Source organism: Meleagris gallopavo, chromosome 26 (genome assembly GCF_000146605.3).
Source record: "Meleagris gallopavo isolate NT-WF06-2002-E0010 breed Aviagen turkey brand Nicholas breeding stock chromosome 26, Turkey_5.1, whole genome shotgun sequence".
In the NCBI taxonomy this organism is placed as follows: Eukaryota; Metazoa; Chordata; class Aves; order Galliformes; family Phasianidae; genus Meleagris; species Meleagris gallopavo.
In genome coordinates, this window is record NC_015036.2 from 6,328,184 (window position 1) to 6,353,116 (window position 24,933).

Here is a 24,933-nt window from a genome sequence, read left to right on the forward strand (position 1 = left end):
GCACAGGTGAAGGCAATTCAGCTGTGCTGCAGGAAGGGGTGGAGCCTGGCTCCACCTCTCCTAGACCCATTTAAGAGCTGACTGCCAGTGGGGAAGGATCTCTCTCTGGAGATCCGCTCCATCAGGAGTTCATCTCATGAGCCCAGGACTGGGTGAGTGACTTTCTCTTATTTCTCCAATATAAATTGTATTAGCCAAGCTCCTGGATATATATCTATACCACCTGTATATCCATTGATTAGACACCACCTGTATATCCATTGATTAGACACCACCTGTATATCCATTGATTAGACACCACCTGTATATCCATTGATTAGACACCACCTGTATATCCATTGATTAAACACCATCTGTATATCCATTGATTAAACAATACCCTAGATTCATAGTTAAGAAACTTGACTGAACCATGTAAGTTTCTGTGTATTTGTGTGCTAGAATGAAAAATGCTGACACAGACCAAAGATCTAGTTGGAGATGTAGGCAATGCTTAAAGGTCCATTTGAAAAACCATTTTGATAAAATTGCTCAAACTCTGAAATATTTATGTGCTCTTTTTTCCTTTCCTCAGAAGTGTTACCACTTCATATTCCAGCGCTATCGCCTGGAGCACTACACGGTCTCCTCCAACTGGTTGGCACTGAGCACTGTCTTTCTCTTTGGCCTTTTGTCACTGTCACGCTCTGTTGCCTTATTCAGAGGTTAGTATTTTACCATTGTTCTGGGCTTTCCTGGGTATTGGTGTTGGCAAGTCACAAGGCCAGCCAAAGTTATGCTGGTCTAACTAGGCGAGCACAGTAAGGATAAGGAAATCTGAAAGCTTGCATCTTATTCCAGGGAGAGGAATGGTGTCCTCATTCATGTGTGTACATGCACGTATGTGGTGTGTATTATATGTGTATCACTAGAATTGAATCAGTTAAAAACTTTCTGACCTTCAGCCAGTACAACTATAATGATGTACAGTGTGCACCCAGACTGGTATTTAGATAGGGACTTGAAACTTGCAAACATACAATTTGACTTGAAATAACATTTTCCCATGAAGAACTTGTCATTAAGTTCATTTGTCCTTAATGGAGATGCTTTAAAGACTGTACCCAAGTGCTTTCCTGAATCACAGCTGTGTAGTATGTTTCCACCTCATTGAAGTTAGGTAGCATCAGTACTTTTTGCTTGATACTAGCCACTGACAGAACAGGAGAATGTGAGGAAACTTTTATAGTATCAGCACTCCTTATAGGATAGGGAACATTGGAATCCAGCTACTTCTTAGTAGAGACAAATTATTATATTCAGTAGGTAACTAGTTTAAAAATATAACTGAACGTTTACTTGTAGTGTTTTTAAAAAAAGTCATGCAGATATTGTCTATTTCTTTAGCTTTATTTACAAAATTCTGCCTCCCATAGGCTACCATGGGCCTCTGGACCTGTACCCAGAATTTCACAGGATTTCTACGGACCCAAGTATTCACACTGTGCCGGAGGGGAGGCCAGTTAATGTCTGCGTGGGGAAGGAGTGGCACAGATTCCCAAGTAGCTTTCTTCTGCCAGACAAGTGAGATGTGTAACATGAAAGTTATGATTTGGTCTTGCTCCGTAAGGAGGGTCATTTCATGCAAGAAGTATTTTGGGAGTAACCTTCAAAATCTTGTATCTCTGTTGACAACAGCATGTAAACAAAAGATTTACAAGTTTGGTGTCAGCAGACTGTTGGTCACAACTTAGTGACAGTTTTGTAGTGTGAGTGCTCATCTAGAAGAGCTGTCTGTCCTTGGGAGTGAAATTCCCTTTGTTATGCTTCTGTTTGATTCTGTACAAAATGTGACTGCCTCCTGCAGTTTCCTGCTGGGATTTCTGACACTGTTCTCTGCAGTTGGCAGCTCCAGTTCATCCTGTCAGAATTCAGGGGCCAGTTACCCAAACCATTTGCCAAGGGACCGATGGCCACGCGGATCATTCCCACAGACATGAATGACCAAAACAAGGAAGAGCCATCTCGATATGTGAGGATTACATTCTTGTTTTACATTCCTCACCTTACTGTGCCATTCGTATTAATGCAGTGCCTAGAATGTGGTTGGGTTTCCTCATTTTGTGTTCTATGGACAGTACAGTTACAAACCAAAAATGGGCTCTCTGCAGCACTTGGATATTTCCTGATTCATGTGAGTCTGGTTTCTGTTTGCACTTCATCTTCTTATTATCCATTTAAAGAGGTTGGAAAAAAGAAAAAGGAAAAGGTAATTCCTAGTTACTGCAGTTTTCAGTTCACTACAATGTTACTGTGATCACAGGAAAATGAAGTGACTTAGTTTGAAATTCTCAACAGAAGATATTTGTCACGGAACAGAGATTGGAATTTTTTTGTACTTTCTTTTAAAATATGAATATATTTGACATATTTGCAACAGAGGAAGAGGATCTTAATTTGGAAATCAGTGAAACAATTGTCAGTGATTTCTGTGGGAAGCTGTTAATGTACGCTGGTATTACTGATTTGTTTTCATATTACCCAAACAAAAATAGTTCATGCTTACAAATATTTTTAATTTTTTGTTTGCTAATTTCTTTAAAATTATTTAGCAGATTAAATCTTAGAAGTGCACTGAATATTCTTTGTGATACAGATATTTAGTCATCTTTTCTTTCCTCAAGAGTGAATGATAGGACTGCCCCTATATACCTACTCTTTTCTTCCTTCCCCTCTCAGTACCGCAGAGGATGGATTTGATATTTGGAGAGGGAGGTGATTGCCCCCCTCTACTCAGCTCTTGTGAGACCCCATCTGCAGTACTGCATGTGGGCCTGGAGCCCCCAGCACAAGAAAGATGTGGAACTCTTTGACCTGGTCCAGAGGAGGGCCACTAAGATGATCAGAGGGCTGGAGCACCTCTCCTATGAGGAAAGGTTGAGGGAACAGGGCTTGTTTAGCTTGGAGAAGAGAAGGCTGCAGGGAGACCTCACTGTGGCCTTCCAATATTTGAAAGGAGCGGATAAGCAGGAGGGGGAACGGCTGTTTGTGAGGGTGGATGGTGACAGGACAAGGGGAATGGTTTAAAACTGAGACGGGAGGTTAAGGTTGGATATCAGGAGGAAGTTTTTCACCCAGAGGGTGGTGAGGCTCTGGAACAGGTTGCCCAAGGAGGCTGTGGATGCCCCATCCCTGCAGGCATTCAAGGCTGAATGTGGCTCTGGGCAGCCTGGGCTGCTGGTTGGTGGCCTGCACACAGCAGGGGGTTGGAACTGAATGAGCACTGAGGTCCTTTGCAACCCAGGCCATGCTGTGATTCTGTGATATTCTGTCAGTACATTAGGAACACTCCTGTAATGGATCAGGTCTCTCCTTTATGTGAGCAGTGTGTCCTTGTTGAAGACAGTGGACGTGCACTTCTTTTTGGGGCTCATTACTCTAGCCAGTTAGACATTTCATGAGCACTTGTGATCCCCTCAAAGGAGTGGATGGAAGGCAGCACTGTAATATAGGATTTCTACACACGTAGGTAGAAGTCTTGCTGAGTGAAAGCTCTTATTTTGGGATTAGTTAGATAGGTACTGGAAATGGAAGGAGGCAAATTCCCACCTGAGAAAAGTTCTCTGCTACACTGCGTTTAATTTAGGAAATCTTCAACTGTGACATATTTATAGTGCAGACAGCTGCTGGCACATACCCTGTTACTAATGGAATAAGAAACACTTTTGTTTTGTGGTTGTTTCGTAATAACATCCTTTACTATTTCTCAAGCAAGCAAAAGGATCTGGAGCATGTTTAGAAATTAGCTGCTTCATGTGAATTTTAAAGTGGATTTTAAAACTTTTGCTTCTGAGCTGTTAATACCGGGAGAAACAGGATCTTTCCTCAAGGATTGTAGGCATACCCAGATTTAAAAAAAAAAAAAAGTCAATAGGAACTGCAAAGGACTATCCTAGCAAATATATCTAAATAGCATGTGTATGGCGCTTTAAAAGGGAGGAAAACAAAAACCACAACACTTCAGAAGAATGGTCTGAGTAATGGGCAACTTAAAGCCAATTAATGTCTGCAGAAGTGCGACTGATTTCAGTGTTTCACCTGTGAGCATCTATTACTGCTCTGCTTGAAAATTGAAGAGTAAAATCTTCAGTCTTCTCCCCTGTTGTTTGGAATGTGACCAAACCTAGCTCTCCATCACTTAGTTCCATCAAATAAAAAGGCTGGGAGGAGAAAAAGGAAAGAAGAACTGAAGGCAGTAGGATGTAATTAGAAGTTCATTTCTCACTCAGTTCTCTGAGACTGATTTTCTGCAAAGAAACACTTCAAGATCTGTACACCACTAAAATCCTGTGTAAATCCTCAAATAAATGTGTAGTTGTGCTGGCCCTTTGACCAGGATGAATGTTATTGCTTCAGTGTGACTTGTAAGAGAACACTGTGTTCTACATGAAATGGTAGAAGTGGAAGTCTCTCTATGTGGCAGATAATTCATAAGCATTGGAGGTGCAGCATTTGGAGTAAAAGAAGTGAGATCAGCCTTACTGCTCAAAGCAGTTACTTTTGTTTCTCCAGGAGATTCTGTATAACTTAGATGAAATATACATATTATATATGTATATATTGGTTAGTGGTTTGGTGTCCTCTCCCAGGGCCTGGAACGTTCTTTTGATGCAGTGCAAGAAATGGATTCAGCGTACTCATTAGCTAGCTGGGTTTCCCATGGTGTCGTTTCATTTACCGTTCAGTTGTGATGCCATAGAGCCTACTTATAAATCTACTTATATTTTGGGCAGTCAGAAAATCAGTCTTTCTTCTCTCCCTTGCATTTCACAGGGATGAAACATCAGTGTGGCTAATGAGGCAGTTAGTGTGCAGTTGTTTATGGACCAGGAATTACAAACTGTCTTCTGTTCCATTTAATCTGAGTAAAGATTCTGCTTGGGTCATTTTCTGTATCTAAACGTATGAATTCTAGTTCTGTGATGTTTCCCAGATGAAAATATCCTGATCATGGAGGATGCAACCTCTAGTTACCAGGTTGTTCTGTATTCCATTGGTGGCTTTTTTCAGAAATTTCAAAACACCACTAGATTTTAATGTACAATGCGCAGTGACATACCAGAATGGGAACTGTTAGACCCTTTGGTATGTGGGAGCACAGACATGTTGCAAGGAGGGGGGTAGCAGGCCAGGAAAACCAGAAGAAGCATCCAAGAGTTCTGGGCATTCTCAGCTGACAAAAGAAACACTAAAGATGGGACATGCAGGATGGGCAGATTAGGGGGGGCGTGACTGCCTCTGAGGTCACTACTGTGAGCTTTTGCCAGAAAGATCAATCTGTGTGCCAAATGTGAGAATGAGTGACCCATGGTTTGCAAAACCTAGTGCCAGCACAATATGCAAGTACAGAGGCAATAAGTGCTAGGAGTTTCTTTGCTCCAGTGGCTGAGTCATGATGCCAGCAGAAGCTCAGCCTTGCTGCTGTACCTGTGAGAGGGTCCATTCACTGGTGCATTGCAATGGCACAGCCACCCTGATGCAATGCAGATATGGCCTCAGGCTCTAGAGTTCTCAATTCATTTCTGAAAATGACTTATGGTGTCACTTAGAGACAATTAGATGTTCAAGAGGAGGATATGAGCCTTTACTTGTATGTACCTGTCTTATTCTCTAGATCTTTTGTGCTTATTGCAGTGGTTTCTGTACAATGCAACCTTGTGTTGAGCCGCCTTGTACAAAACTTTTCCTACATCTCATGCTTATTGTTAAAAGGGAGTTTGTCCTGATAGGAGCTCAAATCTTCTCTGTATCAGATAGCTGATATTTGTCTCAGCAGCTTGCATGTATGTCTGCAGGGGAACCTGGAAGAAGTGAGGAAAACGGGCAGGAGGAGGGAGCTGTTGCCTAAAACGGACAGTGCTGTGTATGAATAAACAATCCCTGCTCATAGCCAAGAGCACTCTTCCCCCACTGGAAGGAAAGAGATTGCACAGTGTGAGGAGACTGAGGACACTGCCCACAGCTCATTTGATGGGGAGATCATGCACACACAAATCATTTGCTACCTTGAATACATTTTCATAATTTAACCAAGTGTTCCAGAACATTTTGATCAGGGCAAAGCAGTTAATTGTGTCATAGGCAGCTGACAAAAGCATGACTGCACTGATAGCAAGTGCATGTGATCTGAAAGGTGCAATGTGGTGTCTATCTACCGCAACAGAGATGGTGAGGGTCACCAGTGCTTCAGACCACGTCATTCCTGCACAAACCCAGCATGATTTGCACTAGATAGCATGCTTGCTGTTCTGCGACTGCTTGCTTTCCATGACTTGGTCAGTACCTTGGGACTTGCAGAGTTAACTTGTTATGGAGTTTGTGTAAACGTTTATTGGGTTTGTTTTCCTTGTTCGTGGTGTAAAACAAGTAGGAATGAGTAAAAAATGAGACAAAAAAATAAATATTCAGTTTAGACACCAGGAAACCTTTCCAGCAATAAAGATAATGTCTTTTGTCTGAGGAGCTCATTGAGTCAACATTATGAGAAGTCTTTAAGAGTTTGTTAGACAGCCTCAAGTCAAACACCAGCAGAATTGCTTGTACTGCCTCACATTCCCCCTCTGTGACTTGCTGGTTCCTCAGCAATGTATCTAGCAGTGGTACTTCCTCATACAGACAGCCCAGGCTTCTCCTCCTTTGGTAGCAGTAGTGAGAGCTTTTATTCCTCAATAAAAGTTTTACTTGAAGACACTAAGAATCTTTTACCATAGAGTATTTCTCATGTTGCTAGAAATTTTAAACCCATTCTCATAGGTGTGTAACAGCTTGTATGGATAAAGATTCCTGTATGAATGCATGCAATCAGGAGCCTACAGGAAATAAACAGCAAGAGTCTTTCTTTTTACAGATCGACATTTCTAAATGCCACTATCTAGTGGACTTGGATACAGCAGCTGAAACCCCAAGGGAGCCAAGATACTCCTCCAACAAAGAGGAGTGGGTAACCATTGCCTACAAGCCATTCCTAGATGCTTCCAGGTATGTTTTATTGTTTGAAATTAGTGAGAGACTGACAGATCTGCGAACTAATTTTGTGCAATAATCTGCTTACAACAGCTGTATGCAGGAAAGAAAGATACACTGGCAAATGCCAGCTTGAAATGCAGTTTCCTGGAAAGGCAGCTTGCTGGCTACAGTAGAACCTTTGTCAAACTTGTATGTGCAGTGTTAATACCTAGGTTGCTTTAGAGGGTGAAGCAAGCCAGGAAGAAGGGACAAACGAGGATTATTTTTAAAAGGAGTCCTTCCTTTGTGCTTCTTGCTGATGTAATCTTTCTTAAAGAAGTAAGGTGTACATCATCTTTTCCCAGCAGACTTTTGAATCTGCAGTCTTGTTTCAGCCAAATTCGATTGCTAGATGTAAATCAGTCTCAGAGTGAACTCCTAGATTTTTTATGAAAGCTGGCAGATGAAGAGAGGAGGCAGCCACAGTGAATGCAAGTGACCAAGATGACACCTTTATTAGACATTGGAGAGCTGCTGTAGCAGAGCTCTGTCAGAACCAGCTCTTCATTAGTCCTGCTGCTCACTGAATAACTTTGTATATCTGATGAGGAATTCTTTTGAGAAGCAGGTGTTGAAATCACCATCCTCCACGCTAACTGTGGAATCCAGTTTGTGAGACTGGGAATATTTCTGTATGGGGCTGCTGAATCACGGCCTGAACCATCGATTGATCACCTGAGGCAAGCAATGAGTCAGCAGTGGGAGCACAGGTGAAGGCAATTCAGCTGTGCTGCAGGAAGGGGTGGAGCCTGGCTGCACCTCTCCTAGACCCATTTAAGAGCTGACTGACAGTGGGTTATATTAGCCAAGCTTCTGGATGTGTGTGTGTATATGTATATATACATATATATATACATATACACCATCTGTATATCCATTGATTATACAATTTCTAATACATTCCTACAAAGACAGAAACTCTCAGCTCTTTGGGGATGGGTTTTTAGCCATTTAAAGCTTTGGCTATGCAGCTGTCATATCAGGGCAGACAGCACAGGGTTCAGTGCCCTCTGGTATTCTATGAGAGACATTATTACTTCCTCTTAATAGATCTCTCTAAGGAGTAGGGCTGGTGAAAACAGTTAGACAGTGAGAAATAGTGATGATATGCTTTTTCCAGGGGTTACTCTCGTGTTCCTGGCTTGCTGACACGAATTAGTTTCCTTGATGTGGCTTTTTGTTTGCCTAAAGACTTGCTGCTGGGCAGGAGAATGAGGTGGCCGATGACTCTCACTAATGAGGCAACAGAAGCATCTGCACAAGAGTATTGCAGAGGATTCCTTTTGTAGCTCTTCACCCCCAAATGTCTGAAGCTCTGTGCATTTCTGCTTTAAAGATACAATCTGGTGCTTTTGCAGTGCTGCCTAGGATCAGCACAAGGAGTTACATTGGAGAGAAGTGCATAGCTTGGTACTGAAGCAAGTCTTTGTCATTTTTCCCTGCTGTAATGCTGTTTCCATGAGTTGTTCTATGAAATTTTTCTTCTTTTTCTCTTTTTTTTTTTTTAAATTTTCTTATCAGGGAAAATGTATAAAATTAAAATTAAGTAATTGCCCTATTTACAGCCAAACACCAGCACACTGCCAAGCATAAATGTCTGTCTGGCTGCTCAGGATTGTGGCTGAATCCACAAGTAGAGGGGAGTGCTCAGCTTGGCACTTCTGGGTATCAAGAAGCTGAGTGCTTCTTGATAGTAACTTATTTTTAAGCAAAGCAGCAGAAACTTGTACGATCATTTTGATTTGAGTAACAGGTTGGGTTCTTGTAGAATCTCATTGTGGGGCGTAGCTTGTTGCAAGGAGTCTCAGATGCTCATACTGCAGAGCATTCTGACTGAGAAAGCAATGAGATGAAAGGGCAGAAAGCATGTTAGGTGCTGGAAATTTATAAGCTGGAAGGATCCCAAAGCCAGTGGGTCTGTGGGGAGAGATCTTCCCCAAGTGTGACGTGAAGGTTTGAGGGAAGGGACAGTGGGAGTGCATCAGGAGCTTCATGCAGTGAACCAGGCTGTGTGTGTCTCTGAAAGTGTACCTCCCCCTGCCATCTCTGGAATGATGCAGTTTTTAAAGCTGGCACCTGCTTTCCTGCAGTGAGTGGGAAGTGCCCCTTGCTACCTAGGAAGTAAGTGTAAAAGCACTGTGAAAATGCAGCTTTTTTTTATGAAAGGGAGGAGGGAATAGAAGAGTGTTACTTCAAGCTGAGCTGTGAGGGAAGCAGCCAGTGGAGATTTCAGGTCTGCAGCTCAATGGCTGCAGAGCAAGGAACATTTAGAAATAAAACAAAAATCCCTGAAGATCTTGTTCTCTGAGAATAAATGTGCTCCTGCTGAACTGGAGGCTTCTGGAACTTGCTGTCTCACATTGATGTCAGCAAGTGTAAATCTCAGCTGGCTCTGATAAATGATGCTGTTAATTGAATTAGAGAGCACTACAAGCTGCAATTATGCTCCTCAGGAAGCTGCTTTGTCCAGATCCATTTAATTCTATATTGGCTGAGCACTCCAATCCTGGCACAGGAGAGGGGGAATAGCTGACAACTCCCTGCAGAGGAGCCCATTTTCCAGCTCTTTAGGCTGAGCTGCCTGCTCACTCCAAACACTTGTGCTTTCATGCATAGATTTTCCATCACAAAAAAAAAAATACTTAGTGTAAGATTAATGATTCAGTAACCTCATGCTAGAATATCATTACCTGGGTTTGATAGGTGACCTTCTCATTCCCCTCAGTGATGCTTTCCTTATTTCATGAAATGGTTTCTATGCTTTTATTTTACAAGTAGCTAGGTCACTCATCTGGGGCATAGAGATTCTCAGAGAGCTTTGGTCATGAGCTTCTGTTGCACACCCATGTCCTGAAAGTGTGAGGTCTGACTCGTGTGGCATAGATTGAGCTTCTTACCACCTGTTCTTTCTGGCATTCCCTTCTCTTCTTCCTCATCAAGCTTCATTCTAAATTGTTTGGAGTGAGAAGTTCAGGTTGCAAGATGCAGCTAGGAAGAACCCCCCCACCCTCATATGTTTCCAACTGCTTCCATTCCATGTCAATCTTTGCATTTGGGAGTAGTGACATGAATATCTTCACTTTATCCTTGCTTCCACTGGCGTTAGTAGAACAGGGCTGTTGAGGCCATCAGGTAATCTGCAGAAGTCTGCTCAGCACTAAGTAGCACTATGGTCCCAGTTCTGCTGGGCCTACTGTCTGCAGTGCACCTCTGTCCCAACTGGAAACTGCTCTGGGTGATGCAGCTCTTGTTTCTCTAGAAACAAATAACCTGACCCTGCCATCTTTGAAGCACTCCAAGACCTGAGCAGAATTTGCCTGTTGCCTGGCTCTGACCTGGAGCCAGTCTTTCTGCAGCAGTGTTCCGTGTAGCCTGGAGTGATTGTGGACTTCATCTTGCAACACGTTGCTTATGAGCAGTGTGCTGATTAAGGCTACACACTCATGATCTCCTGGGGCCAAATTTAGAAGCAAATGCAAATAGAACATTATATATGTTAACTGTCATCTTTGCATTTATGTCATCTGTCATCTTCACCTCTTCCATGTGCTATCTATCTGATGAAGTGAGATGGTGGGAGGTAAAGATTTGTCTGACTTCAGAATTGTCTCATGGCTTCTTGAGCTGCGGAAGCATCATCAACTGTGAACTTCTTACTAGAAGCAAGGCCTCCAGGACTCTGCTCCTTTCTTACCAGCCGCAGAGAGCACTACCTTGCCTTTGTCCTGCTGGAGTCTTTGTTTTATTGAGGAAGTTGTTGCTTAGCAAGCAAAAGACTGAGCTTATCGATGTGGTGTGATAACATTTGCCATGCCATTTTCAGGGATTCATATTTTTATATTTCAGTTTCAGGCCCCTCACTACAAAAAAGACGATGGGGCCTTGGAATGTGCCCAGCCCTTATGAGGAGCACCTGAGGGAGCTGGGATTGTTTAGTCTGGAGAAGAGGAGGTTCAGAGGAGACATCATTGCACTCTTAACTACCTGAAGGGAGGTTGTGATGAGGAGGGGTTTGGCCTCTTCTCCCAGGTAACAAACAGGACCTGAGGAAATGGCTGCAGGTTGTACCAGAGGAGGTTTAGGTTAGACATGAGAAAAAACTTTTTCTTTCAGAGAGTGGTCAGGCACTGGAATGGCTGCCCAGGGAGGTGGTGGAGTTGCCATCCCTGGCAGTGTTCAAGAGGTGTCTGGATGAGGAGCTGCGAGATCTGGTTTAGTGCTTGTGGTAGCAGTGGTGATGGGAGGATGGTCGGATTGGATGATTTTGTAGGTCCTTTCCAACCTTGTGATTCTATGAGTCTATGAAAAGAGCAAAACTCCAAAATTCCTGTGCTCATCGAAGTTTGTCTGCCCTTCAGGCAATTGTGGAAGAGTAGATGAACAGAAAGATTGGATAGAGAAGAGGCAATGCCAGGAGTTAAACACAGCCTTCCTATCTTTCACCTTCAGGATGTGCCTTGATGAGTGGGAGGCAGTATGATTCTGAAGGCCCACAGGGCTGTACTGTCTGCTCTTTGGACCCTGATGTCGTGGAGCTAAGCTGCTTTTGATAAATACCTAACTCTAACATCCCACAGGAATGGTTAGCAGGCAAGCTGATGCCCTCAAGTTCGTGATGCTGGCACAAACCAGCTTTGATCCCATGGACAAGAAGAAAAAGGGACTGGACTTTGTGTGCTTGTTCCATTGGCATTCCTTGCATCACTGACTCACCAGCAAGATCTTTTGCAAACCTTCTTTTGTGTTGCTTTGAACATATTAGCTAATTAATACTTTAAGAATGATTTATCTTTCCCTTTCTGGTTTCAGGTCTTCAAAGCTGCTGCGTGCATTCTACATCCCTGTCCTCTCAGAAGGGTACATACAGTATGCAAACTATACTATTCTGAAATCCCGAAAATTGAAACAAACCAAGAGAAAAATGGGAGGCTAGCAACTGGGCTGTTACACCTGGGTAACAAAACCAACTGACACTCTGGGACAGCTGCCTAAGCCTTCTTCAGTTTCCTTTCTGAAAGATTGTGCTTGTAAGATCCACTAATAAAGATTTTCATGAAGTGATTTTACTCTACAAGCTTCCTGCTGTAAGGGTACATCATCTGCTTTCAGTTCTCAGAGCCAGGTGTCTGCTCTGTCTGCACAGAACCTATTGGTTTAGGACCAGCTGGAACATCCAGCACCACCTACAAACATATTATCTATACTGCTCCCTACTTATTATACCAGAAAAGAGAAAAATGGAAAATAAAAAGAAATTATAATATCAGGTTCTGTTCCAGGTTGTAGTCTGGCATGTGGAAAATCCAGCTTTACTCCCATCTCTCTTATCTTTATCTGTTTAAATGGTGTTCACTTTCTTCTAGGGATATTTTTTTTGGACAACAGGTCTTACAGTTGCTTTTTTGTTGTTCTTGCTTTTCCTTTTTAAACCATAAGGAAGGGGAAAAGAGGAAAACACTTGAAAGACAATTAACTGTGAAATGCACTGAATCTTGAATGAAGCACTGTACACCATGGAGAAACAGCTTGAAGGTGCTCAGTACAGAAGATGCCTTCAAGGAAAAACTTGCACTTTTGGGAAAAAGAAGGCTACCACAAACTTAGGAATTGAGCCTATTATCTGTTTTCAGTGGGAGTGGGTTGCTTTTGTTGTATTTCACACTATGAAACACAAAGGATTTGCTCATTATTAATAATTTTTAAGGGTATCTGTAAAATGCTTTCAGTTCTGAATACAGCATCTTAAATTTCTGGGTAAAGACAGAGATTAACAAAGGTTAATTTTTTTTTTTTAATCTGTTTTCTGAATCTACCGGGTAGTGTATTTATTCTATTGTTCTAATATGCTCCAGGGAATGCTGTATTTAATTTTGTCTTCATTTTAAAAGCATGCAGTATTGCAGGCTTAATGGAATTGTTTTTACCTGTATTCTTGGAACTATACAGGAACAGGATGGCAGGAGATTGGAGCAGAGAGGAAGTTTCCTTTGCAGCATCCTTGGCAGGCTGGTGGCCACCTGCAACCTTCAGGGATGGGGACAGCAGTTTGCAAATGGAGAGGTTTACTGCAAAGAATAAACTTGTTCTGTTAGGCTGACCTGTCTCTGGAACCTGTGGCTGTAAGAACTTATCCATAAGTGGGGTCACAGCCAACAGGTGGAACCTCTGCTTTCAGTCCCATTCCTCCCTTCCAGGCTCGCTTAACTGCCTCCTTTCACTTAGCCTTCCTGTCTTCAGTCTAGCAGAATTGACTGACAAATACATTATTTCTGTTGGTCCAAAGCAAATAGTTGTTCTCGTACAGAGACTGATGCAGAAGCATGGCTGTGTGGGCCTTATCCAGCAAGGGCAGCTCTGAGCTGGGAGCTGCTGAGAGGAAGACCTGCAGTCTTCTGCCACTCTTTTGGCAGGGAAATGGGTAATCTAATTTGTGTGAGAGTGGATAACAAGGCAGAACTGATAGCTGTAGGATTTTTTTCTTTTTTTAGCATCATAAAAATGCCCTGGGTTTCTGGTCACAGCGTTTATCTCCATAGTATTTGGGCAGGGAGGTATTTTCTTCTAAATGCAGGCAAAGAAGAGTTTACAAGGTGCTTGCCTACAGACACGGAGCTGATAAAACTGCATCTTTACCCACCCCTGTTTACTCCTGGTATCATGTGAACTTCTTGTGAGTTTGCGGCCTATTCTCTAGAATCTCTGGGGATGCTTCTGTTCATGAGCAGAGCCCTTGTGCAGCTCAGACCTCCAGTGTCACATTCCAGAATTTGTTAAGACATTTCCTTGTCATGTTTGGTTAGCCCAGTGTCATCGCCTCTGTGCCAGATCCACCCCCCAAGGAGGAGAATGAGCTGGCTTTTTCCAGTCAATATTTCTTCTTTCACACAAGCTGTTCAAATACTGTCACTGTCTTGTTTTGATATTTGTTTCTCCTGTCTTGCTGGAGTCTTGCCCCAAAGCCTCCCACGTTGGCAGCTCTTGTTTGTTAGCAATGACTGATAGAAGGCAACGTAGTGGGAGCCTTCCAAGGATTGCCAGATCGTGTTTTCATTTTCTGTTGCATATGGAACATTTTTCAGTCATTTGTTTGAAGAAAGAAGAGAGTTCGGGAAGAGGAAGTCATAGGATCATTTATTTATTCAGTCCTGTGGTGAAGTCTTAGTTCTGCTACAGTTTTTGAGAAAAATCCCATTGTCACTAGTGGAGTTTGTGTACGCTGTTATCAGGACGAGGGCATCCTAGGCCTGTTTTGGCCATTCTCACCTCTCCAATTTCCTGTCTGTTTTTCTGTGCTCTATCCCTGTGTCTTTGGTCTGCAGTCAAAGAACCATAGAACGGCTGAGGTTGGAGCCCACCCAGTGCCACCCCCAGCCATGGGCAGGGCTGCCCCCCACCAGCTCAGGCTGCCCAGGGCCCCATCCCACCTGGCCTCGAGTGCCTGCAGGGATGGGGCACCACAGCTCTCTGGGCAGCAGTGCCGTTCTTCACCAGCTCATTGCATGTGCTGGGGGTGAGTTCTGGCTACATTTTTTTCATGTCATCAGGTCTTTGGCTTGTGCACTGTTACCATGCTAGGCTGGTCTCTGCTGGTGACAATCCCATGAGGATTATCCCAGGACATGACAGTAAGAAGAGCACACTCAGCTGTAGTACAGATAAAGAGAAAAAATACTTGTGCAGCACATCCTGTGTATGAGATGGCCCCACTGTCCCAGGGGAAGTTGGACATGGCTTTGGGAAGAGTGGTGGAGATGGAGCCCAGATCACAGAAGGCAAGGTTAAGGAGGAAGAAGTACATGGGAGTGTGCATATGATGATCACAGACTACAGCTGTGATGACGAAGCCATTGCCCAGGAGGGCAGCCAGGTAGATGCCCAGGGAGAGCCAGAAGTGCAGGAGCTGCAGCTGCCGTGTGTCTGTGAATGCCAGGAGAAGGAACTTAGTGGTGGAGCTGCTGTTAGACATCTGCTCTGTCTGGGCACAGGGACCTGTCCAGGGAGAAAAGGCCATAACAAATTAGGAGATGCTTCTCTGATCACAGAAGACCCCCAGTGTACCTTGTCTTTCAGAGAATATTGTGTCTCTCTCTTGATTAAGCTCTGGTTGGCACTAAGGTGATCACAGAGAACAGGAGCACTGCAGGAGTCTGTTCAGCCTACAGCAGTAGGTAAATAGGAACATGCAGTGACCTCAGAACATATCCACTCATAATACCCTCATGATATCAAAAGTCTTTCCAGCATTGTCCCTACCAATTCACCCAACTACAGGACAGCACCGTAAGGTTGGATTTCATTTATTTTAATTTAATTGCCTCACCACACCAGAGAAATGTTAAGGCAGAAAGCACTGGCATTGCTTTTGCACTCCAAGTGAAATCTTTTGGGTCCCAGTAGGCAAAGGGACTACTCCTTACTGCAGAATGAAGAGAGCCACTCTGTCCATCAGCCATGGTCTCAGCTGTGCTGACACCTCTTTGAGAAGGATGATGATTACTCTTGTGTGTTTCCTTGAGAAGAACCTGCATACTGCTGAAAGCAGATAAATCCAAGGTTCCAAATGCAGAGGAACAAAACCCTCACCCAGCCTCATTTTAGCTGAGGAAGGTCTCAGTGCTCCTCTCCTAGGAGGAGACAGAGAGGACTCACTGTAAATTCCCATATAGAGCCATCTGTGGCTTTAGCACCAAGGTGACTCCTCCATGGGGCTAAGAGAGAACAGAGATACTACAAGAGAGGTGAGCCCTTCTGGAGGGCAACCTGCATCTCAACAAGAATCCCAGGGGAAGACAAGGGAATGTCTTGGAGACAGGGTGTCCTGAAGGAATGAACAGGTCCTTGTGAGCACCAGAGTGCAGTGCCAGAGATCCCTTCAGATCACTTCAGAAGAACCTTGATGGCATCAAGAAGGTGATGCTAGTGCAATCTGTAGGTCAAAGTGGAGGGGGAGGAAACAGGAAATTTTTGCAGTTCATCACCAACAATATTGATCTGTCATTGCAATGCTCTAGGAATCACATTCTCCTGTAGATTGATATTCCATACCCACGACACCTGCCTCCTCTCCACAGCAGGAATTTGAAGTCACAGACTTCAGAAAATGCCTTCCCCTTCAAGTATCTCATGCCTTCATCTTCTTCTTTAAATATACCCTCATAAATGCAATTCTCTACAACACCTTCTAATCTAAGTTAGAGGAAGAGGGAAAGACATCCTGACAGATGATAACAGTCCCTGGATGTGCCAGCTTTGCCCTTTGATAATCGCATATACATCGTCCTTCAACCCAACACTCACTGTGCTAGGATCCAAAGGTTCATCCTGTTCAGAGCTGTTCTCTATTGTTGCACTCTTTAAACCTCTCCCATTCCTCCTCTCTCCACACCACCTGCAGGCTGTGGCTCTGCCCTGCTGTGTGCCACATAGGAGCTGCTCCTGGGATTCCATGGTAAATAACAGAGATAGGGAGTAGCAGTGAGCTGTACAAATACAAAAACTCCTGGTGACACTTCATGTGCCAGACCTGATCCAAGGTGTCTGCACGCTGTAATGTAATAATTCTTGGAATATGGGCAACATCTGGGAACATCCTCTTGGAGCCTGTTGGGAAATCCTTTTGGCTAAGTGAAATGAAAGCAGATCCTGGTCATAGAATTATTTAGGTTGGAAAATGCCTCCAAGACCATCAACTCCAACAGTTAACACTGCAAAGTGCACCACTATACCAAGTCCCCCTAGGTACTACACTGCACATCTTGTAAATACATCCAGGAGTGGTGATACAGCTACTTCCCTGGGCAGCCTGTTCAGATCATTGATAAAGATATAAAAGAACCAGCCTCACTACTGAACTCCCTTCACCACAACTACCTGGGCCTGAGATGCAGACAGATTTTTACCCAGCAAAGCATATGCCTATATGAGCAGTTTATGCAGGAGAATGTGGGAGCTTCTCCAGGAGAAGTTTTACTAAAATATAGGTAGACAACATCCACAGCCTTTCCCACTAAACAGAGTGGCTTTCATAGCAGGAAATAAGGCTAGACAAGCAGGATCTACCTGTCATAAATCCATGCTGCCTGAGCCTGTCCACCTGCTTGTTCTATATGTGCTGTGTGATGGCACATGAGACGACCTAGGCCATAACCTTCCCCAGCACTGAAATCAGAATGACAGCCTTGTAGTTCCCTGCATATTTCTTCCAGCCCTGCTTGTAGATAAGCATCTTCTTAGCTGACCTCTAGTCAACTGGGACCTCCCCAGATAACCAGGATGGCTGACAAATGAGAGAAAATGTTTTGATGAGCACATTAGCCACCTTCTTTGGTACTCTTGGGTGGATCCCATCTGGTTTCATAAACCTGTGTGCATCTAAGAGTTCTTGCAAGTCGCTATCCATTTCTTCTTAGAATATAATGGCTGTTCCTGCTTCTCATCCCTATCTTCTAGCTCAGGATGCTGGATATCCAGAGAACAACTGGTATTTCTACTAAGGACTGAGGCAAAGAAGGCATAAAGTATCTCATCCTTCATCACTGTATTTACCCCCACAGCCAATAAAGAATAGAGGTTCTTCTTAGTCCTTCTTTAGTTGCTGATGTAATTACAGAAACATTTTTGTGGTCTTAAATGGCGGTAGCCAGATAAAGCTCCAGCTAGGTTTTGTCCCTTTTCATTTTAGATGTACTGAGGGACATGATTTAGTGAGAAATATTGATGATACGTGGATGGTTGGACTGGATGATCTTAGAGATCCAAGATTCCAATCTCAAGATCTCAAGATTCCAATCTTGGTGATACTATGATTCTATGATTTTCTCGCTGCATAGACTCACGATCTCTTTGTAGTCCTCCTGAGTGGCTTGCCCCTTCTTCCAAAGACCATGAACTCTCTGTCTCTTCCTCAGTTTTAGCTTTCTGCTCAGCTAGGCTGGTCTTCTTCCCTGCCAGCTCATCTTTTGGCACGTGGGGATGGCCTGTTTCTGAACCTTAGTATTTCCTTCTTGAAGAGTGTCCAGCCTTCCTGAAGACCTTTGACCATCAGGAAAATACCCAAAGGACTCTGTCAACCAGTCTCCTAAACAGGCTGAAGTTTGCCCTCCAGGAATCCAATGAGGCAGTTCTGCTAACTTCCCTCTTCGTTTTTCCAAGGATCAAAAACTATTAGTTTGTGACTGCCATGCTCAAAACAGCCTTCAACCTTCACATCACCCACAAGTCCTTCTCTGTGCACAAGCAAAAGTTCCAACAACATGTCTCCCCAGGTTGGCTCACTCACCAGCTGTGTCAGAAAGTTATCTTCCACACATTTCAGAAACCTCCTAGACTGTTTTCTCCCTGCTGTTTTCTATTTCCACCAGATACCTGGTCAGTTGAAGCTTCCCATGAGAACAAGGGCTAGTGACTGTGAGACAGCTACTTATACAGTGCTGCACCTGTCTCTTCATCCTGGTTGGGTGGTCTATAACAGACTCCCACATGACATCTACCTTGCTGGCCATCCTGGTTCTACTCATAAATACTCAACCCTATTGTCACCGTCATTAGGCTACAGGCAATCAAAAACTCCCTTACATGGTTACCTTGTTGACTCTCCTTGCTAGCCTGTCCTTTCCAAAATATTTATAGCCATCCACTGCAGCACTCCTGTCATGAAAGTAATTCCACCATGTTTCTGTGACGACAACTAGATCATAGTTTTCCCTGGCTCAATGGCTTCCAGCTCCTCCCATTTGTTGCTCACACTGCATGCATCTATGTAGATGCACTTCATCTGGGTTAATGATCTCCCTTCAAGAAAATGATGAGAAGCTCTAATTCCTTCTCTTCTCCAGACTGAACAATCCCAGTTCCCTCAGGCACTTCCCATAAGACTTGAGCTGCAGACCCTTCACAGCTCCACTGCCCTTCTCTGCAACTCCGTCCCGTTGGCCTCAGCCCAGCGATCGGCCTGTCCAGATCCCTCTGTAGGGCTGCCTGCCCTCAGGCAGATCCACGCTTCCCCCCAGCGTGGTGCTGTCTGCAAACTTGCTGGGGTGTACTCAGTTCTGACATCCAGGTCAGAGCAGAACAGATATTAAGCAGATCCCTGGGGAACACCACTGGTGACCAGTTACCAGCTGGATGCAACTCCATTCACCACCACTCTCTGGGCCCAGCCCTCCAGCCAGTTCTTTATCCAGCACTGTGGGCACCTTTCCAGGCCATGGGCTGCAGCTTCTCCAGGAGAATACTGTACAAAGTATAGCAGTTTCTCAACACCTAGGACTTAGATGATACTGAAGCTGTTACTTTCATTACCCTACATGTGTCTGACACCTTCACTTGTGGTGCATTTTTGTTAAAATTGATGAAGGAACACCAAGGGAACAAGAAATTCATCTTGGGCTACCTCAGATGCTCTGGAGTACCAAAGAAATAAAGCTCCACAAGATAAATTTTCCTCAAAGTCAGACTTGGAAATCAAACTGAATAGAGAATAACATCCGAGCAGTATCACCCATGTGAGTTAAAAATGTTATTTAAATAGAAGCATTTTAGGGTAACTGATACATTGCCATGGTGTGATACAAAACAGGGTACACCAGATACATCCTGGAGCAGCTGCTGGAGACAAAGTGGACTTCTAAAAGTTAGAAGAACTCAGAAGTTCCCAGGCAATGTTATTATCACAATATACTCTTAAGTTATCCACCAGTTCCTTTTTGAATAATACAGACAAGTAAGCAGTTAAGGCATTTTTATTTTTTTTTATCTGAGCTCAAAGATCTGTTTACCATGAAGGGATTCATACCATAAAAATGACCAACCAAGGATATCAGAAATCATAGAATTATATGATCATAAAAAGTTTTGGGTTGGAAGAGATCTCAATGACATCTAATTCCAACGCCCCACAATGCATGGGGACACCTTCCACCAGACCAGATTGCCCAAAGCCTCATCCAATCTAGCCTTGAGCAATTACAGGGAGAGGACAACTGCAGCTTCTCTAGATAAGCCATTCCTGTGCTAAGCTGTACTGAGGGACAAAGGAATGAAGCAGAGCTGGCAATTCTTTAAGGAGAGTATTCTTAGAGCACCAGAGCTCTCCATCCCCAAGCATGTGAACTGAAACAGGGGAGGCAGGAAACCAGCATGGCTGAAGGACATTCTGGTCCAACTGTGGGATAAGAAGGAAATGCACTGTGGGATCAGGGGTGGGTGGCATGGGAAGAATATAAGGATGCAACCTAGATGTGCAGATCAGGAAACCAGGGAGCACATGGAACTGAACTTGGGAAGGGATGTGAAAAATAACAAGAGATTCTACAGGTACATTGGTCAGAAGGGAAAGGCCATGGAGTGCCCCTCGCTCTGGTACATGAGAAGGGAGAAATGGCAACAGTGGACACAAGGAAGGCTAAGGTATTTGAGGTCTTCATCTCAGCATTCAGAGGCAGCCAAGATTCCTACATCTCTCAAGTTCCTGGACCTCTACAGGAGGACTGGGGGAGCAAAATCCCTCCCACTGTAAGAGAAGAGCAATTTTAAGACTGCCTGATCAGCACCAGCTTTGTTTCAGAAGAAAACAGGGAGTAAAACAAAGTGATATTCTGTAGTCACATTTACTTGTGTCAGTTTGCATTAGCAAACAATACCGAGAAATGGTAATGGGGAACGTAGCAATTGGAGAGATCAATGCAATGGGAAAGGGGTTACAAAGGGGTGCAGTGACAAAAGGGCTGGCACAAGAGAGAGGTGCTACAAGGGAAGGGAAAAAGATTGCTCACCTGTACCTGAAGAATCTAGGTTTGCAAATGAAAGCTTCACTGAGGAATATCCAAGAAGAGATAGCAGTCAGCAGTTGGTCACAGTCAGCCCTTAAATGAGGTCTAAGAGAGGTGCAGCCAGGCTCCACCCCTTCCTGTCACACAGGTAAATTGCTTTCACCTGTGCTCCCAGGGCTGACTGGGACTTTTGCCCAAGTGCTCAATCAGTGGTTGAGGCTGTGACTCAGTAGTTACCATACAGGGAGTTATCGCAGGTCAGTTTTCATTCCCATGAAGCTGTCTGCATATGGATGTTTTGCTCTGGACATTTTGTGGCAGCTTACTAGTTACGAAAACTTTTTACTTGGCCCTATGTTTAAGGAATGCATCTTTTTACTATTTATTTCCTAGTTTTGGGATAGTGCTGTGTGGACTGTGCTGATCCTTGGCTCATACTGTAAACTGAGGATCTCTACATAGCTTCATAATGGCCAGGGCTGGCATGGCATAGAGTGTGCAGATTCACATATTCTGCATAAATTTTTCCTTAGGTTTACACAGAACATACACGTTTCAGTTCCCTCACTCCCACAGCAGCATGATGAAGAGAATAGAAAGATCAAAAGCAAAAGAACTCATGTTGAGATAAAGACAGTTTAGTAAGTGAGGAAAGAGGAAAAAAAACCCCATGAATTATGTATAGGTAATAACTTCTGATGTAAAGATAATCACCATCTTCCACAAGTAATCATCCAGTTAATTTCTAAGCAGCTTTTACCTTAAAAGACAACATCCCCTGACCCCATCCCTAACTTCTCCAAGTTCTTCCCCTCCTCTCCTCCCTCCCCCCCCTTCTGTTCATCAGCTGTCCTGGCTGTATCCCTTGCCCACCCCCTGTAGCATGGGGAAGTTCAGATCCTGAAGATGATGGGCTCTACAAAACAGCCTAGGAGGGAATTCGCTGCTTCCAGACATTCATCCAGATGGAACTCTGTAAGCAGAATGAAAATGGTGAGAGGGTACACTACTCAGAAAGAGAAGATAGTGTGTATTGACTGTCCTATAGACTGCCACACAGGAGCAGGGGAAAGAGGAACATGGAAATTGGTTGTGCATTTTCTGGGAAAGGCCCATAGTATGAATCTTACCAGTTCTGTCCCACAGCCACCTACGAGCTTTGGCCTCCAGAAGTTCTGACCAGGATACTCTCCATTTATACTGGTGCAACCACACTAAGGCCAAAACTGTGGCCAAAACTGGCTTCACATCCTATTGGTGGGGAGGAGAGAGGGAAGAGATTGAACAATTAGTGGGAAGAAAGATAAATAAACCTTTGGACAAAGCTTCGTCTGAAAAAAAGACTTCCACACACACAAATTTATTTAGGCTTCTAAAACCATCAAAGCCAGGAAGTTTTCAGATCATAGAATCATACACTCATAGTCTCATAGATTTAGACATGGATTTATAGAATCACAGAATCATGGAATGGCTTGGGTTGGAAAAGACATTAAAGATCATCTAATTCCAACCCCCTGGCCATGGGCAGGGCCCCCATCCACCTGATCAGGCTGCTCAGGATCCCATCCAATCTGACTTTGAATGCCTCTAGGGATGGGGCTTCCAAAGCTTCTATGGGAAGCCTGTGCCAGAGCTTCATCACCTTCTGAGTAAAAAGTTTCCTCCTAACACCTTATCTAAATCTCCCCTTTTTAGTTTAAAAACATTGCCTCTTGTCCTATTACTATCAGACCATGAAAAAGTCACCTGTGGTGATCCAATCTTTCCTTTCCACAAGTAAAGAGGTTCTATATACTGAAGGTTTTCATCTCCTGTCTGTTCAACTCAGACTGTAAACTTGGAGCTAAGAAAAGGTCATCTTGTGACATTTCCCCATACTTGACACTGATCTACTTACCTTACTGAGACTTTGTCCCTCAACATCAGCCTTCCTGAGCCCCAAGGCAGAGATCAGGGCTGAGGTGAGGGCCCAGGACCCATTTGCTTTCTGGAGTGCCACTACTACCCTGATACTCGAGAAGTTACACAGTTTTGTTGACAGTGGTGAAATTGTCCAGTCCCAACTGGTGTTAAAAGCTGTTGGTTCTTCCATCATCTGCTCTTCAGGGGAAGACTCCTGCTCTGGAAAACAGAAATATTTACATAGTCCCTTTGAGATAAGCACTGGCTAGTCAGTTCAACAAAGGACACTTCATGGTTGATGTTTGTTACAGGGGGAAGATGTCTTCACCCACAGGAAGCATCATGCCAGTGGGCTCTGATCCTGTTAGGAGATTTCAACCACCTAGACATCTTCTGGAAGAAAGGTACAGGAAGTTGCAAGCAGTCTAGGAGACCCCTGGGACTCTCACACTCCTGGGTTGTGTTGAGGATAGATTCTTAATCCAGAGGATAGAAAGCCCAGTCAACAAGAGACGTGTTACTGTGTTACAACAATACAGAGAACTCAGTGAAGAGGGCTGAATGTAGCATCATGCCCCAGTAGAAGTGATGATTTTGAGGAGTATAGGCCAGGCTAAAAGGCAAGACCCTAAACCTCAGGTAGGCAAACTTTCAGTTATTTGAAGCATTGATGGGTGGGATCTCCTGGGAAATTGCTTTCAGCAATAAAGAAGCAGAAGAGATCTTAGATATATTTAAAGACATTTTTCTTAGGGTACAAGAAGCTCTCAATTCCAACGTACAAGAAATTGGCAATGGAAAAGAAAGACCAGTGTGACTGAGTCAGGACTACTTCTTTGTGAAGCTAAAATTAAAAAAAAAAAAAAGGAAATGTGTACACAGTGGGTTGTAGATCCCAGGAAGATTACAGGGATACAAACTGGAACACAGGAGGTTCCATCTGAACATGAGGAAACATTTCTTTGCTATGTAGGTGACAGAGCGCTGGAACAGGTATTCAGAGAGGCTGTGGAGTATCCCTCTGTGGGAATACTTGAAAGTCTTCTATACGTGGTCCTGGGCAATCAGATTTAGTGACCCTGTATGAGGAGGGAATTAGGACTGGATGACCTCCAGATGTCCCTTGCAACCTCAACCATTCTGTGATTCTATCCAGAGAGAAAATTAGAAAAGCCAAAGCACAGTTAGAACTGAGCTTGGCCACTAAGGTAAAGGAAAACAGTAAATGCTTTTATAAACACATTAATAGCAAAAGGAAGGCTAGGGAGAATCTCCATCCCTTGTTGGATGCCGAGGGCAACCTGGTCACCAAGGATAGGGATAAGGCTGAGGTACTTAATGCCTTCTTTGCCTTAGTCCTTAATAGTAAGACTTGCTACTCCCTGGGAACGCAGCCCTCTGCGCTGGTAGATAAGGATGGGGAACAGAATAAGCCCTTCATGATCCATGACGAGATAGTTTTGAACCTGCTGCGAAAGCTGGATGCTTAGAAGTCCATGGGACCAGATGGATTGCACCCTAGAGTGCTGAAGGAGTTGGCAGATGTGATTGCCAAGCCACTGTCCATCATTTTTCAGCAGTCCTGGCTAACCGGGGATGTCCCAGTGGATTGGAAACTGGCAAATGTGACGCCCATCTTCAGAAAGGGACGGAAAGATAATCTTGGTATCTACAGGCCTATCAGTCTCACCTCCGTGCCTGGGAAGGTTATGGAACGAATAATCTCGGGAACCATCATGGACCAATTAAAGGTCAACCAGGAGATCAGGCCCAGTCAGCATGGGTTTATGAATGGTAGATCCTGTCTGACAAACCTGATTTTGTTCTATGACAAGGTGACCCGCTTAGTGGATGAGGGTCAGGCTGTCGATGTGGTCTACCTGGACTTCAGTAAGGCCTTGGACACTGTCCCCCATAACATTCTCATGGAGAAGCTGGCTGCCCATGGTCTGAATGGGTGTACTTTCTGCTGGGTGAAGCACTGGCTGGATGGCCGGGCCCAAAGAATTGTGGTCAATGGAGTTGGATCTAGTTGGCAGCCGGTCACGAGTGGTATCCCCCAAGGCTCAGTACTGGGGCCGCTTCTGTTTAACATCTTCATTAATGATCTTGATGAGGGCATTGAGTGCACCCTCAGTAAGTTTGCAGACGACACCAAGCTGGGAGGGAGTGTTGATCTGCCAGAGGGGAGAAGGGCACTGCAGAGGGACCTGGG

The 24,933-nt window shown here is 44.1% G+C and overlaps 2 protein-coding genes across 3 annotated transcripts in view; one reads left to right on the forward strand and one right to left on the reverse strand.

Annotated features, from left to right (window-relative positions):
• The window catches only part of ALG9 (ALG9 alpha-1,2-mannosyltransferase), a 22,306-nt gene extending 10,196 nt beyond the window's left edge, over positions 1 to 12,110 (forward strand). The window contains exons 10-14 of one of the 2 annotated variants that reach the window (XM_010723778.3): positions 575 to 704; positions 1,416 to 1,563; positions 1,882 to 2,011; positions 6,887 to 7,017; positions 11,854 to 12,110. In XM_010723778.3, the coding sequence (XP_010722080.2) occupies positions 575 to 704; positions 1,416 to 1,563; positions 1,882 to 2,011; positions 6,887 to 7,017; positions 11,854 to 11,977 (663 nt within the window). In that variant the 3' untranslated portion in view covers positions 11,978 to 12,110. The remainder of the gene's footprint in view (positions 1 to 574; positions 705 to 1,415; positions 1,564 to 1,881; positions 2,012 to 6,886; positions 7,018 to 11,853) is intronic. The other variant, XR_004162041.1, reaches the window with a different exon arrangement.
• A 2,492-nt stretch (positions 12,111 to 14,602) lies between these two features.
• LOC104914378 (von Willebrand factor A domain-containing protein 5A-like) overlaps positions 14,603 to 24,933 on the reverse strand; it is a 21,968-nt gene continuing 11,637 nt past the window's right edge. Inside the window, exons 16-19 of the mRNA XM_031556904.1 lie at positions 22,714 to 22,937; positions 21,944 to 22,064; positions 20,817 to 21,786; positions 14,603 to 15,033 (exon numbers count right to left, since the gene is read on the reverse strand). Of these exons, the coding sequence (XP_031412764.1) occupies positions 21,707 to 21,786; positions 21,944 to 22,064; positions 22,714 to 22,937 (425 nt within the window). The 3' untranslated portion in view covers positions 14,603 to 15,033; positions 20,817 to 21,706. The remainder of the gene's footprint in view (positions 15,034 to 20,816; positions 21,787 to 21,943; positions 22,065 to 22,713; positions 22,938 to 24,933) is intronic.